This window comes from Sciurus vulgaris, assembly GCF_902686455.1.
Source record: "Sciurus vulgaris genome assembly, chromosome: 1".
NCBI lineage: Eukaryota > Metazoa > Chordata > Mammalia > Rodentia > Sciuridae > Sciurus > Sciurus vulgaris.
The window spans coordinates 131,547,637-131,563,489 of record NC_136461.1 but is presented as its reverse complement, the minus strand read 5'-3'; the positions used below and the strand labels follow the sequence as shown (position 1 = coordinate 131,563,489).

The 15,853-nt window shown below is 34.2% G+C and overlaps 1 protein-coding gene across 3 annotated transcripts in view; it reads left to right on the top strand.

Moving 5' to 3' along the window:
- ATP6V1H (ATPase H+ transporting V1 subunit H) overlaps window positions 1-15,853 on the top strand; it is a 117,441-nt gene that overhangs the window by 27,191 nt on the left and 74,397 nt on the right. For all 3 annotated transcript variants that reach the window (XM_079136751.1, XM_079136749.1, XM_079136750.1), the window contains one exon: window positions 10,663-10,760. In XM_079136751.1, the coding sequence (XP_078992877.1) occupies window positions 10,663-10,760 (98 nt within the window). The remainder of the gene's footprint in view (window positions 1-10,662; window positions 10,761-15,853) is intronic.

Sequence of the window (15,853 nt, the reverse complement as noted above, 5' to 3'; positions counted from 1 at the left end):
CTGATATGTATCATCATTCGCTTATCAGAGAAATAATTTGGCCTTTGGTTTTTTGGGATTGGCTTATTTCACTTAGCATGCTATTCTTCATTTCCATCCATTTACCTGCAAATGCCATAATTTTATTCTTCTTTATGTATACCACAGTTTCTTTATTCATTTATCTATTGAAGGGTATTTAGGTTGGTTCCACACTCTACCTATTGTGAATTGAGCTGCCATAAACATTGGTTAGCTACGTCATTGTAGTATGCTGATTTTAAGTCCTTTCAGTATAGGCCAAGGAGTGGGATAGCTGGGTCAAATGGTGGTTCCATTCCAAGTTTTCTAAGGAATCTCCACACTGCTTTCCAGAGTGGGTGCACTGATTTGCAACCCAACCAGCAATGTATGAGTGTACCTTTTTCCCCACATCCTCGCCAACACCTATTGTTGCTTGTATTCTTGATAGTAGCCATTCTAATTGGAGTGAGATGAAATCTTAGGGTAGTTTTGATTTGCGTTTCTCTTATTACTAGAGATATTGAGCATTTTTTCATATATCTGTTGATTGCTTGTAGATCTTCTTCTGTGAAGTGTCTGCTCATTTCCTTAGCCCATTTATTGATTGGGTTATTTGTATTCTTGGTGTAAAGTTTTTTGAGTTCCTTATATATTCTGGAGATTAGTACTCTATCTGAAGTGTGTGTGGCAGGGATTTTCTTCCACTCTGTAGATTCTCTCTTCACATTGTTGATTGTTTCCTTTGCTGAGAAAAAACCTTTCAGTTTGAATCTATGCCAGTTACTGATTCCTGCTTTTATTTCTTGTGCTTTTGGACTCATGATAAGGAAGTCTGGTCCTAAGCTGACACGATGAAGATTTGGACCTATTTTTTTCTTCTATTTGGTGCAGGGTCTCTGGTCTAATTCCTTTGTCCTTGATCCATTTTGAGTTGAGTTTTGTGCAGGGTGAGAGATAGGGGTTTAATTTCATTTTGCTGCATATGGATTTCCAGTTTTGTCAGCACCATTTCTTGAAGAGGCTATCTTTTCTCCATTGTATGTTTTTGGCACCTTTGTTAGTATGAGATAACTGTATTTATGTGGATTTGTCTCTGTGTCCTCCATTCTGTACCATTGATCTACCTGTCTATTTTGGTGCCAATACCATGATTTTTTTGTTACTATTGCTTTGTAGTATAGTTGAAGATCTTGTATTGTGATACCACCTGCTTTGCTCTTCCTGCTAAGGATTACTTTAGCTATTCTGGGTCTCTTATTCTTCCAGATGAATTTCATGATTGCTTTCTCTTATTTCTATGAGGTACATCATGGGGATTTTAATTGGAACTGCATTGAATCTGTATAGCACTTTTGGTAGTATGGCCATTTTGACAATATTAATTCTGCCTATCCAAGAACATGGGAGATCTTTCCATCTTCTAAGTTTTTCTTCAATTTTTTTCTTTAGTGTTCTGTAATCTCATTGTAGAGGTCTTTCACTTCTTTTGTTAGATTGATTCCCAAGGTTATTTTTTTTTTTTTTTGAGGCTACTGTGAATGGGGTAGTTTTCTTAATTTCTTTCAGAGGAGTCATCACTTTTGAATAAAAATGCATTAGGTTTATGAGTGTTGATTTTGTGCTCTGCTACTTTGCTGAGTTCACTGAGTTTTCTGGTGGAATAGTTTGGATCCTCTAAATATAGAATCATGTCATTGGCAAATAGTGATAGTTTGAGTTATTCTTTTCCTATTGGTATCCATTTAATTTCTTTGGTCTGTCTAATTGCTCTGGCTAGAGTTTCAAGGATGATGTCGAATAGAAGTGGTGAGAGAGGGCATCCCTGCCTTGTTCCAGTTTTTAGGGGGAATGCTTTCAGTTTTTCTCCATTTAGAATGATATTGGCTGTGGGTTTAGTGTAGATAGCCTTTACAATGTTGAGGTATGTTTCTACTATCTTTATTTTTTCTAGTGTTTTGAGCATGAAGGGGTGCTATATTTTTATCAAATGCTTTTTCTGCATTTATGGAAATAATCATATGATTCTTAACTTTTCAGTGTGTTGATGTGGTGAATTACATTTATCGATTTCTGAATGTTGAACCAACCTTGCATCCTTGGAATGAAACCCACTTGGTGCACTATCTTTTAAATATATTTCATATATGATTTGCTAAAATTTTGTTAAGAATTTTTGCATCTTTGTTTATTAGGGATATTGGTCTGAAATTTTCTTTCCTTGATGTGTCTTTGTCTGGTTTTGGTGTCAGGGTGGTATTAGCTTCATAGAATGAGTTTGGAAGGGTTCCCTCCTTTTTTATTTTATGGAATACCTTGAGGAGTATTGGAACGAGTTCTTCTTTGAAGGTCTTTTGGAACTTGGCTGAGAATTCATCTGGTCCCTGACTTTTTTGGTTGGTAGACTTTTTATGACTTCTTCTATTTCTTCATTTGAAATTGATCTATTTAAATTGTATATGTCCTCCTGATTCAGTTTGGGTGGATCATATGTCTCTAGAAACCTGTCGATGTCTTCGAGACTTTCTATTTTGTTGGAGTATAGATTTTCAAAATAGCTTCTAATTACATTTGTATTTCAATAGTGTCTGTAGTGATATTTCCTTTTTCATAAAGAATTTGAGTAATTTGAGTTTTCTGTCTCCTTTTCTTTCTTAGTATGGCTAAGCGTTTATCAATTTTGTTTATTTTTTCAAAGAATCAACTTTTTGTTTTGTCAGTTTTTTGAATTGTTTCTTTTGTTTCAATTTCATTGATTTTAGCTCTGATTTTAACTATTTCCTGTCTTCTACTGCTTTTGGTGTTGATCTGTTGTTCTTTTCCTAGGGCTTTGAGCTGTAATGTTAGGTTGTTTATTTGTTGACTTTTTCTTCTTTTATGGAATGTGCTCCAGGCAATGGATTTTCCTCTTAGTACTGCTTTCATAACGTCTCAGAGATTTTGATATGTTGTATCGTTGTTCTTGTTTACCTCTAAGAACTTTTTTATCTCTTCCCTGATGTCTTCTGTTATCCGTGCATTATTCAGTAGCATATTATTTAATCTCTAGGTGTTGGAGTAGTTTCTGTTTTTTATTTTATCATTGATTTCTAATTTCATTCCATTATGATCTGATAGAATACAATAGTATCTCTATTTTTTTTGTATTTGCTAAGAGTAGCTTTGTGGCATAACATATGGTCAATTTTAGAGAAGGATCCATGTGCTGCTGAGAAGAAAGTGTATTTGCTCATTGATGGATGGAATATTATATATATGTCTGTTAGTCTAAATTATTAATTGTGTTATTGAGTTCTGTGGTTTCTTTGTTCAATTTTTGTTTGGAAGATCTGTCCAATGGTGAGAGAGGTGTGTTAAAGTCACTTAGTATTATTGTGTTGTGGTCTATTTGGTTCCTGGAATTGAGAAGGATTTGTTTAATATACATGGATGTGCCTTTGTTTGGGGCATAAATATTTATGATTGTTATGTCTTGCTGTCTTAGGGTTCTTAAGCAGTCTGAAATGTACTTCTTTATCCCTTCTGACTAACTTTGGTTGAAGTCCCCTTTATCTTATATAAGAATGGAAATTCCCGCTTTTTTACTGAGTCCATGTACTGGTATGTTTTTTCCCATCCTTTTACTTTTAATCTCTGGCTATCTTTTTTTATGAATTGAGTCTCTTGAAGGCAGCATATTGTTGAGTCTTTTCTTTTTAATCCCATCTACCAGTCTGTCTGATTGATGAGTTTAGGCCATTAACATTCAGGGTTATTATTGAGATATGACTGTATTCCTGGTCATTTTAGCTTATTTTTGGTTTTTAACTTGACCTGGTTTCTCCTTTAATTAACTATTCCTTTAGGGTAGATCCTCCCTTTGCTGACTTACATCATTGTTTTTCATCTCTTCCTCATGGAATATTTTACTGAGAATGTTCTTTACTGCATACTTTCTATTTATAAATTCTTTTAGTTTTTTTTTTTATCATGGAAAGATTTTATTTCATTATCAAGTCTGAAGATAAGTTTTACTGGGTATAAGATTCTTGGTTGGCATCCATTTTCTTTCAGAGTTTGAACTATGTTGTTCCAGGTCCTCCTAGCTTTTCAGGTGTGAGCTGAGAAATCTGCTGATACCATATTGGTGTCTCCCTATATGTAATCTGATGCTTTTCTCTGGCAGCCTTTAAAATTCTCTTCTTATTTTGTATGTTAGATATTTTCATTATAATGTGCCTTGGTGTGGATCTGTTGTAATTTTGTACATTTGGTGTCCTGTAAGCCTCTCGTATTTGATTTACCATTTCATTCTTCAGGTTTGGAAAATTTCCTGATATTATTTCATTGATAGATAGTTCATTCTTTTGGTTTGTATCTCTGTGCCTTCCTCAGTCCCAATAATGCTTAAATTTGATCTTATGATATCCCATAATTCTTGGAAGTTCTGTTTGTGATTTCTTATCATCTTCTGTGTTTGGCCAACTTTGTTTTCAAGATTAAACATTTTGTCTTAATTGTCTGAGATTCTGTCTTCCAAGTGATCTGGTCTGTTGGTTATGCTTTCTATTGAGTTTTTAATTTGGTTTATTGTTTCCTTCATTTCAAGGATTTCTGTTTTTTTTTTTTTTTTCCAGGTTCTCCATCTCTTTATTTAAATGATCTTTTGCTTCCTGCATTCGCTCTTTTAACTTTTACTGGTTCAATCATTCATTGCTTGCATTTGCTCTCTTATCTTTTGCTTCTTGGATCATTTTAATTATGTACATTCTGAACTCCCTTTCTGACATTTGTTCTGCCATCCGTTCAGTGAATTCTATTGATTTGACATGTAGGTTTGTTTGGGACACTTTCTTCACCTGTTTTCTCATGTTGTTCATGTATCTTCCCCTCTAGCAGTGCAAATCCAAGGTATTGCATTTTCCCTCCTATAGACTTATAGTGTCCCTGCAGGTTTCCCAATACCTCACCTTGAAGTGAGAGATCAATATTAGCAGCACACAATACAAACAATATGCATTCTTAACCCAGATAGTCCCAATTAAGATATTAACCATATTGTCTTAATAAACAGAGTTGATGTGTTTGATTATTGTCTACAGCATAACCAATAGGTTTGTAATAATGGCCACAATTTCTAATGGTGGACAAAGAAGATTGGGAGGGGTGTAGGAATAACATTAATGAGATAAGAAGTGAGTCTGTAGAGGCACTTGGTTGTAGGAAAAAGGAGAATTAAAATAAATTGGTTGTTAGCATGAGAAAAGGGAGAAGGAGTCTCCAAGAAAACAGATAAGAGGAAAATAGAAAAATATCAATAAAAGAAAAGTAGGAATAATAGGTATAATAGGAATAACTACTAATAAAAAAAACTATAATAAAACTATACTGTACTATTCAAAAGTCCTAGGCTTCAATAGCTGATGCTTGAGAGGAACTTGATAATGTGGTGTCCCAAGAATGGTGTCCCAATAAGCGTGGTGACTCACTAGGGATGGTGGCCTCCAGGTTGGGAATAATCCATGCTAGCGAGCAGAGGTGACCCCATGTGTTGGTAGATGATCAGCTGCAATGTGTCGCTGTGCTGGGTGACTGGGCCTGGTCTTGGTGCGGGTTGTAATTCCTCAATTCTTGAATGACTTTGTAATTCTGTAGAATATGACTCTGAGACTGTATTCACCAGGAAAGTGTATTCTGACAGTTTCCTTTCATTTGATATGATTATTCTCCTGTAATATGGTGTGAATTTGTATTTTCATCAACATCAGAGTATTTATGTAAGTAGTATACACTTAAATGTGTTGAGAAGTAAAGACAGTATTTTTTCTATCACTGAGGTTTGTTGCATAGAGTGCAGGTTGTGGTAGATTCTCAGGAATAATACATGACAGTGAGAAGAACACTATGAGAGAGTTCACTTCCTATGCTAACCTATTGCACTTTTTTTTTTTTAACAAGAATAATGAATATTTTAGTTGCTAACTTTTCATTTTCAGTTCAAAACAATAAACATACATGATCCCAACAGCTGCTTTTTTACCAGTGTTTCAAAAATGAAACGGCAAGGATATGTCAACTCCTAGCAACATGGGAGGCTGAAGCAGGAGAATCGCAAGTTTGAGACCAGCCTCAGTAACTTAGTGAGAAATCTGCTGATACCCGTAACTTAGCAAGACCCTGCCTTGAAATAAAAAAAAAAAAAAAAGAACTGGTGATGTAGCTTAGTGGTAAAGTACAATTTACCACTTGTACTTGGGGGGGTGGGAATAGGGAGAGAAATGCTTTCATAGAAAAATCACTGTTATTATTTTATTCCTCATATGTCTGTTTATTTCTTCTGCATGTAGGAAATGTTAAAAGTTTTGCCATAAGCAACACTGACTTCACAGTAAAATGGGATGATGTATGTAGCACATTTCCAGAAGAAATGAAAATTGCTTAGCAATGAGAACTTCTTGCTCCTTGAGAAGTTATACAGTATGATTCAAAGAGTGATGTTAGGCCATCTCGGATTAGAGATCCTTTACAAGTTAGTTGTATGGACTTGGAATAGTTTTATCATCTCATTAAAATTCTGATTCTTCAGTTACAAAATAAGCAGAATAATATACACTTAAAAGTGTTGCTGGAAGACTGAGATGAAACAAAAAATATGTGTTGTTTCCTTGTGAAGTTTCCACATAGTAGGTGCTCAGGTTTTCTCCTACCTCTTCCCCTGCATTTCTTTCCTTCCATCAAAAATCTTATCTTTTGTAATAATAACTGTATGTGAGTGGAAATGCCAGGATTTCATTATTTTATTTTTTTACAGTCTCCAATGTCAACCTATATTGTCTTCAAGAATCTTGACATTATCAAAGTATTTGCTTTAGTTTTCCCTCTAAGCCTGTGGTGTTTCACTTTTTGGGTATATTTTTGTTTGTTTAATTTCCTGATTCAGAGCAAGGAAAAATAATTTCCACTAGAGAACCTTGCTTTGCTGGATCCCTCAGGGGATGCTTTTTTCTTTCCACCTTTCTCTAAACTCATATTTTTTGTTGTTGTTGTCTGGTACTAGCCATATCCTCAGCCCTTTTGATTTTGAGTTTTTTTTTTTTTTTTTTTTTTTTTTGTAATTTTTATGCAGGGTCTCATTAAGTTGTTGAGGCTGGCCTTGAATTTGTGATTTTCTTGCCTCAACCTTCTAGCTCACTGGGATTATAGACTTTCACCACTGCATCCAGCTTTTAACTCATTATTTTAATTTCAACAGATTATAACAATGTTGTAAGCACTTTGTTCCCCATTTGAAGAAGTGTTTGTATATAATAATGAACTGTTTGTATTATTAAAATGGGAAATTTTAATTTCTCCTTTTATTTTGATATTTAATTTTATTTTTTGAAAGTATGTTAAAAATATACACATTAATAAATTGTGTTTGCAAAAATAAGTTTTTTTTTCTTTTTCTTTTATTCTGGAGATTGAACACTGAGCTACATCCCCAGCCTTTAAAATTTTATTTAATTTCAAGATGGGGTCTCTCTTAAGTTGCCCAGGCTGGCTTCAAAATTGTGATCCTCCTGCTTCGGACTTCCAAGTTACTGGAATTAACAGGAGTGCATCCTGTGCCTGGCTCATTTTTGACACATTTTTGATTGTTATAAGGGTTAAAAATTTATTTTTATTACAGGAAAATGTTTAAAATAAAGAACTAAATGTGGTTGAATGTTTTTAAAACAAAAAGAGTAATCAGGAAATAGTACAGTGAGTATCTAAAACATCTTTTTTGTTTGACTCTTGGATAAGTCAGTCCAAATACATACTTCATTAGAGGAGAAATTAATTACCTTAGCAAACGGAAACTATTGATCTAAAAGAGCTGTTAGTACTATAAATGTTTCCTAGTAAAGTAGGATGACATAACTGAAAATTAGAAATTTATATGAGTTCTGAAATTGCAGACAATTTAAATTTAAAAAGTAGGCAGTTATATTAGGTCTATAATTTTTCTAGGAAATACTTGAACAATCAATCAGATTTTCTTGGCTCCAAGAAGAGTTAGGGTAATAATGATAAATTGTATATTTCCACAGTTTTGATTATTATCAGTATAGCAATTTTGATCACAGTCTTAGACTTTTAAGCCATTAAATCATATCTACTTGGGTATTGCTCATTTAGAACTAGTATGAGGTATAGAGTTTATTTGCACATTCTTTTGTTTGTTCATTCAAGAAGTATTTATTGAGAGTCTCATAGGGATAATGCATGATGCTGAGAATGAGGTGCTGAACAAAATGGGCACGACTCCTGCCTTCAGAGGGCTACATTGTGTCTGGGAGGACAGCATTAAATGTGTAATTACAGAGTCGATTATTACAGTAAATATGTGCCACTTCCTATTGAGGGTCCTTTGACAGTGTACAAGTGTAGGAGCTCAGTTTTTCTCAGACTGTTACTGGGAAGTTTTAAGGAATGAGAGGGGGAACTCATAGGAGAAGGGGGTTCTGATTGACGGAGCATGATATGAGAGGAAGCGGATAAGAATACAGACCCTGCTGGTGCTATGAATCTTGGGGACACCTGTTTCTCCCTAGGTGTTTGTCCATGTTTGTCCCTAGGTGAGGGACAGGCATGAATGGTAGGAAATGTGGGTTAACTTGGGGGTGACATGTTTGTAGCTGAGTGACTCTCTAATAGTGGTCTCTGTTTTTTCCTTACCTGCTGGGAGTGAGGGAAGAGGAAAGGTCAGAAGGAGAGTGGTGAATATGTGAGAGCCACTCTGGGGAATGGAGGAGAGAACAGACCAGAATGCTATGGCTTTGCATGGTCGTATGATTTTCTCTAGCAGTATTAAATTGCCCTTCTGTAGGGTTAGAGATGGTTACTGGATTGATCCAAGGCTGATTATTTTCTTTGAAAAAAATCATTGACTGATTTTTACTAGAAAGTAGGAAGACAACTCAAATGAAAGACAAGGAACTGATGTGGTCTACTTTAACTGAAGACAAGAATTTAGTCATTTAGCAAGCCATGCTGTCATCACTCTAGACTTTGACATTAATCTCTGGAAAGGTATGACAACTACTTTAGTGTGTAGTAGGGAGAGGGGACCCTCAGCTGTAGGACCAGTTCATTTATAATGTGCTCATTTTAATGAAGCTGCAACCAATAGTGAAGAATACATAGTTGTAATGTGTTACGGATTTCAATATACATGGAGAATGAACACAGAAAAGATTTATAATAAATCAAGAAATTTTTGTGTTGAGGGAAAATGATCAATGAAAGAGGAGAGAATACCCTTTCTTATGGCTTTTTTTCATTTTCATTTATGTCTAGAATCTTCTACAAGATCTCTCTCTAAATGTGAAAGGTGGAATTCCTCTTCTTTAGCAAAGGTTTCTACCTTCTGGTTTAATTGGAAAAATACGTATTTTGTTCTGTCATGGAGATTGTTTTAGAGCTGAAAATGCACTGTTTTTGTCATTAATTTATGCTAATTCTTTGAGTTTTCAGGCAGGTTATATTCCTGAATATGTCGTCTGAACTGTGTTACTACTTTCTAGGTGGAGTATAAGATAACCTTTTCTTTGATAACATTTGTCTATTTCTACCAAATGATATAATATCATTGCATTTTTGTATTTGAGTGCCCAGACTGTCTCTAAAGTGTTAGGTTTTTACAAATGTTATATAAATGAGAATACAGAGTTTAGTGTGGTCATGTATAGTAGGTCTTGTCAATTTTTATAATATCTATGATTCTTTCCTTTAAAAAGTTTGTTTTTAATAGTATGCACTTTATGAAAACTAGAATCTGAAATTTCCTTTAGTTGTTCCACTTCTTAAAAATAAAAGACTTATTATAAATCTTTAAAGAAGAGTGCAGGCCAGGTGGTGTCTACTTGCTTTGGTAAAAAGGAGGGGTTTACAACTTCTAGGGGAATAATTCATATTTATTTTAAATTTCAGATTTAAACTCAATTTCTATGAGGTAGTTGCTATTGAACTGACAGTTTTAAAAGTCATGAACTGACTTTTATAGGTGTTTAATTTGACTTTTTTAATGTGCCATACAGATCTTTTTTTGAAGATACACCTAGCTGTGTGCTCAATGAATTATTTCCCTTGAACAAATAGTACCCATTCAATGTTGTCCTCATTAAGAACTAACAAACCAAATACTGTATTAGAAAGGTTCAGTAACTTGTCTAAAGTCATTTAATTATATGCCTGTCTTGATGCATCCACTATTCTTTTCATTTTTATTATTGTACTTTGGTATTTGTATAATCATGTAGAACACTAATCTCTCCCTATAGTACCTCTATTTGGGAGTACTTGAAATGTTGCAAGGCAATATGCTTATTTATCAAACCATATCAAATATACTTTTACTTTATGTCTTTATTTCCCTAATAAAGGAAATAAATTGTCTTGCATTATGAGGAATAATCTGCTAAATTGTCTTGCATTGTGTAAATGTAATTTGGGAAACAAAATCATCTTCATTTCTAAGAAGCAGAGATAAAGGCAAACATGAGGCTCAACTTTTGAAAAGATATCAGGGAATTTCTGATGTGTTGATGCTAACAAATTTTAGTAAAAATCTAAACTTTTCATGTAGAAATGGATGTGCATAATTTCATGACTTTAAATGCTTTCCCATTTTAAAACTATGTACTTCTTTTTGTGTAGAGTTCTCAGTATGTGCAGTGTGTTGCTGGGTGTCTGCAGCTGATGCTCCGGGTCAATGAGTACCGCTTTGCCTGGGTGGAAGCAGATGGGGTAAACTGGTGAGTGCCCTTTACTTTTACTGTAGAATAACATTTAAAAGCATTTCTCCCTGACATTTTCAAAGAAATTAATACATTTAATCATCCAACAGAAGTATTTTATATTTTTCATGTCTGTTTAACAATGGATTATGCTAACCTTCTTATAAGTCAATAACTATCAAACCAAACGTTTCCCCTTCCTTTACTTGGTTTGTGTATTTATAAGAGGTTGAAGCCTTCTAAGATCCTAATGATGGACAGAATGAATTCTAAGTACTAAGAATACAAAATAATTATAAAAGTATTTTGTGGTGAATGCAGATTAAAAATCAATAAGGAAATGTCCCCCTCACCCCCAGAAAATAGTAAATGTAAATTATTCTTTGTAAGCCATACAATTTAGCCCATTCTTATAGGGTATGGATTTGTAGGTATGAAAACTTTTAGAAACTGTTAACAAACAACCTAAGAAAATCCCAAAATAAATACTGGAATTTCTGCTTTGTCACTGGAAAACCAATTTATTACATACTCTTCAGTTAGTGAGGGCATTCTCTTTTGGAAAATATATATACGAAGTCAGGTTATCAATAGTAGATTCCTCAGTAAGCAAGAATTTAGAGCAATAGTTGACAATATGTGCATGTTATCAAACTCTTTCAGACCTTTATGGTACATCTCCACTGTAGGGAAATACCTGTGAAAGGCACCTGCATATTCTGGATTCCCTCAGCAAATGTGCAGTTTCTTAGACTTTCTTGTACTTCTGTAAACAGCTAAATTGGATTTAAATCACATACTACTCAGTTTCTATTGATTCAGTGAGTTAGTAATTATTCTTATAGGAATCTGCAAAATTTCAAAATATTTATGACTATTTAACCTTGAGTCTGCCAGGAAAAATAGCCATTTCAATTTGCCATGTGGTCTAGAGTTCTTCTAAAAAATATAGTTTTAGTCTTTTTATGAAAAATTAATAATCACAAATAAAGAGAAAGTAAAAAACAACTATTTTAATAGGAATTTAAATTTTAATAGGAATTTAAATTTTAATAGGGATTTAAATATATCAGCTCTTTTTGTAGTAAGTAAATTTGATACATAAATACCATAAAACAATGAAAAGATCATCACATATCCATGAGCAAAATATTGTTGAGGAATACTGTGTTGTTTAATGTTTAATACCAACAGGGGAGAATATTGTATTTCCTTTTCATCCTTAGAAAAAATATATTGCTTACTCATTAATTCTTGAATCTGAGAAAATTCATTTATGATATATTCAGTTAAACACTCACAATTTCACCATCATTGTTAGAATAGAATGCTATTTCTCATTTTGCTCTTGTCTTCTGATTAATAATTGTGAAATGCATTTCTCTGTTAATCATCATTATGGGTGGAAAATAAAAATTTCTGAATTGTCAACTGTGTTTCTGCTATTGGGAGATGCATTGGGAAGACTCATAGAGTCAGCAGCTGGGACTCATAGCTAAAATTTATTGCAGAGATATGGTCAGGATGCACAGCTGGATTGTAAGTGAGAAAGCCAAAGGCTGAATCTGGAAGAATCTACCTGTGGGCTTTCTCATGCTCCCTACCTTTCATGAGGTCCCACTGAGTGTCCCTTCACCCATCAACAAAAATGCAGCAATATTTGTGTGAGATTTCTGTCCAAGAAACCAATTATGGTCTCAGCTTCCAAGTATTTTACTGAAAGTTAGTAACGTAGACACCCCCTGCCTATAATCAAAATTTCAGACTCCAAAAAGAAAGTTGCTATGTAAATCAAATTACCTTAGATTGAGTGGCTTATGACCAAGTCCAAAATCAAAGTACTATGGTTTTGGTGTCTGGTGAGGGCCTGCTCCCTGGTTCATGGTTGGCTGTCTTTTCACTCTAACCTCACGTGACAGAAGGGCCAAATGGTTTCTTATGCTCCTGTTACGGGCACTAATTGCATTCATGAGGGCTCTGCCCTTATGACCTAATCCCAGAGACCTCACTTCATCACACTGTTGCCTTGTCAGTTAGGATTTTAACATGAATTTTGGAAGGACACAGATACTCAAACCATAGCAGTGGATGTTCACAGCATTCAACATATTGTTTGTACAAACTATGTAGGTACAGTAAGCTACCCTTAAGATTTAGGGAAAATTTTGTATTAATGTAGGGAACTGGTTACTAGCCAAGTTACCAGAAGTTAGCCAAGGGCCAACTTTGCAAGCAGATCTTTCTAAGACTATCAATCTTAAGATTGTGATGTTAACTCTTCTAAATGTGGACTACAAAAATGGAGTTTCAGGTCTTCTTACTTTTCACAAAGATGATGCCATATTTTGGGCAGTGCAGTAAGAAGGGATAATGATTTATTTCACTATTGTATCTTGTTCCATAGGTCTCCATTTTTTATTTTAGTCTTTTATTAGTGTAATTAATAAAAATTAATGAATAATGATGAAATAATATCTAGGATGATGAAATAGCCCAAGATCACCAAGATCCCATATATCCTTTGTTTATAAAAGGGCTCAATAGGTCCATATAGTCATTGCAAGATAAAATGAATTTTATTCTACTAAACAAAAATTAGACTTTTTCCCCCTTTGGAAGACCTGTGAGAAAATAAAAGTCATGAAATAGCAATCTCTTAAACATTTATATTGTTCAAAAAATTAACTCAGATTCTAAAATTTGGTCCAGTGGATTCTCTTGGTATATGGACTTTAAATGCTGCTGTTTTAATTACTCATACTTAGTATTTTGGAGAACAATCAACAGTACTAAGTACTCAGCAACAAAAGAATATCCAAATATTCTAGGCTCTTTCATTTTTCTTCTATGTATTTTGGTATGCTAATGACCACTAATGAAATTAGCAGTAATCAAATCTTTAGACATTAATAAAGGTATATCTAAACTTGCTAATAGGGTAGCAATTTAGAAAAGTTATTTAATCCATTCATTTTTCAGAGTTAAAACATACTTTCTACTTTTCCATCTGTCTTGCTTAGCATTGAAAGTTTTAGATTTTGGTGCTTCTCAAATCACAAACAGGACTAATATGAAGAGAAAAAAATTAAAGTAATTTTAGTGAGAGGAAGATAACGGATTCTAAAAAAGTACATTTTGAACAATATAGTCTGCTTTCTTTTTTGGCTAAAAAACCCACTGTATACATAACACTATTTTTGAATATATATGTACTTATGTAAGATGAAAAAAATACTTTCCATGTGTTGATGTTGTAGACTTCACAGTTTGAAGATTGGCATTGACTTTTTAAATATTGAAGTTAAAAGTGGCCATTTCTTGGGGTTAATTGCCTTCACAATTCAACTAGCATTTATGAACTTTTATACCCCCAAATTTGAAGTATTTTGAAAGTATAAGGTAATTCAAAGGTGGGTTTTTAAAAAATCGTTGAAATCTTACATTATTGGGTGATTTGTGTGATGAGGTACTAGGTGCTTATGGGTTTGGAGGGCAGTGACTCATTCAAAGTGTATGTTAACTGGTACCCAGCTATTTTGTTTTACTATTCCTTTTATTAGTTTGATTTAAAATAACCTTAATTAAAAAGTAAAACAATACTAAATATTGATTTTGGCCTTATGGATCTTAGTCTTCTTTCTAATCTTGGATTTGCTGGTTATACTTCCTTTATGTATTGTGCTACATGTAATGGAAAATACAAAGATATATGACTCTTCCCTTTAAGAAGTTTATAATCTAGTCAGAAAATATTAGAACCCATCAAAGGCAGCCTTTAGTATTCTATAACTTAATTTAGTGACTTTCTCAGTGATTTTAAAGTTACATCACCCTTGCAAATTTGCATTTTTTTTAAAAATGTAGCAGTCATATTTAACTTGCCTTCTTAATGAGAGAGATATCAAAGACCTATATAGTGATAAATGTCCCATTCACTTCTCAGGTTCTTTCCTCAGTGAATCCTCCCTCTACCCATGGTGGCCTGTAAGCTATTTGAGAGCATGGACAGGATCATTTTTGCTCCCCTTTATATCCCCTGTACCTTGCACCACTGTACCTCCACATAGCTCCTCAGCAAATATGTTAAATCAGTATATTTAATTATATCCTGTGTCTTTATGTTCTTGGTATCTTGGCATGTATTTCTTGTTGCTCCGCTATATTCAGGGTTCTTATTCTGGAAAAGAGGATCTTTATTAGGATATTTCTTGTGTCTAATATTTAGATGTAGAAGACTTCTTTTCAATGTAATCATATGTATTGTATGTAAATTTAAAACTCTCCTAAACATCTCTGAAAACATCGTTTTCAACAACTCCCTCTTTTGAAATCTTTCTGTCTCACTTTGTTTTCAGCAATAGTGTACTGTCTGTGAACTCCCTGGGTCAAGCCTTCTTGTTATTGAAAAAATAAAATAAAACTGATTTTGTCAGAAAATTTGATTTGAAGAATTATTAAGTATGTATACATTTGCTATCTAATTTGTTCTGAAAACTAAATGAAAAAATGACTCAAGTGTCAGAGAGGTAGCAAGTACATCTCTAAAGCTAAGGGGAGCAATGGTCATAGGTTAGGATCACTGAAACTTACATGCTTGGAGGGGTGAATGCATCCAAAATTTGGACCTTTGAGGAGGAGGTACCATCCCTCTGCTATTGACATCTCTAAATTCTGAGGAAGTGCCTCATGCAGGGACTCAGTCCTCTGGGGAGGGCCTCCCCTCCCCCCACTGGCTGGTCTGGTGTCTCTGAGGGTGTTCGATGAAGTTTTTTCTGCTGAACTGGAAGAACTGCAAACTGAGGTCAACTGCTGCCAAGGGAAAAAACAACTGGATGCCACAGAAACAGGAAGCCAACAGTTCCTTATTCCATCCTTGCATTCGGCCTCCAGCGCCCCCTTTTGGCCCTTAGGGAACCTAACAGGGAGCCAGCTGGTACAGCAGAAATGTGGTTCCCAGGTTCTCAGTCCCACAACACAAAGCCAAGTGTAGAAGACTTAGTTGAGTAATGGAACAGAGATCAAGGAAATCAGTCTCTAGGATGCTGATAGTATAAAATTACATGATTTCTCAACAGTTGAGATACTGATATTAGTGAATCATCTATGAGAAA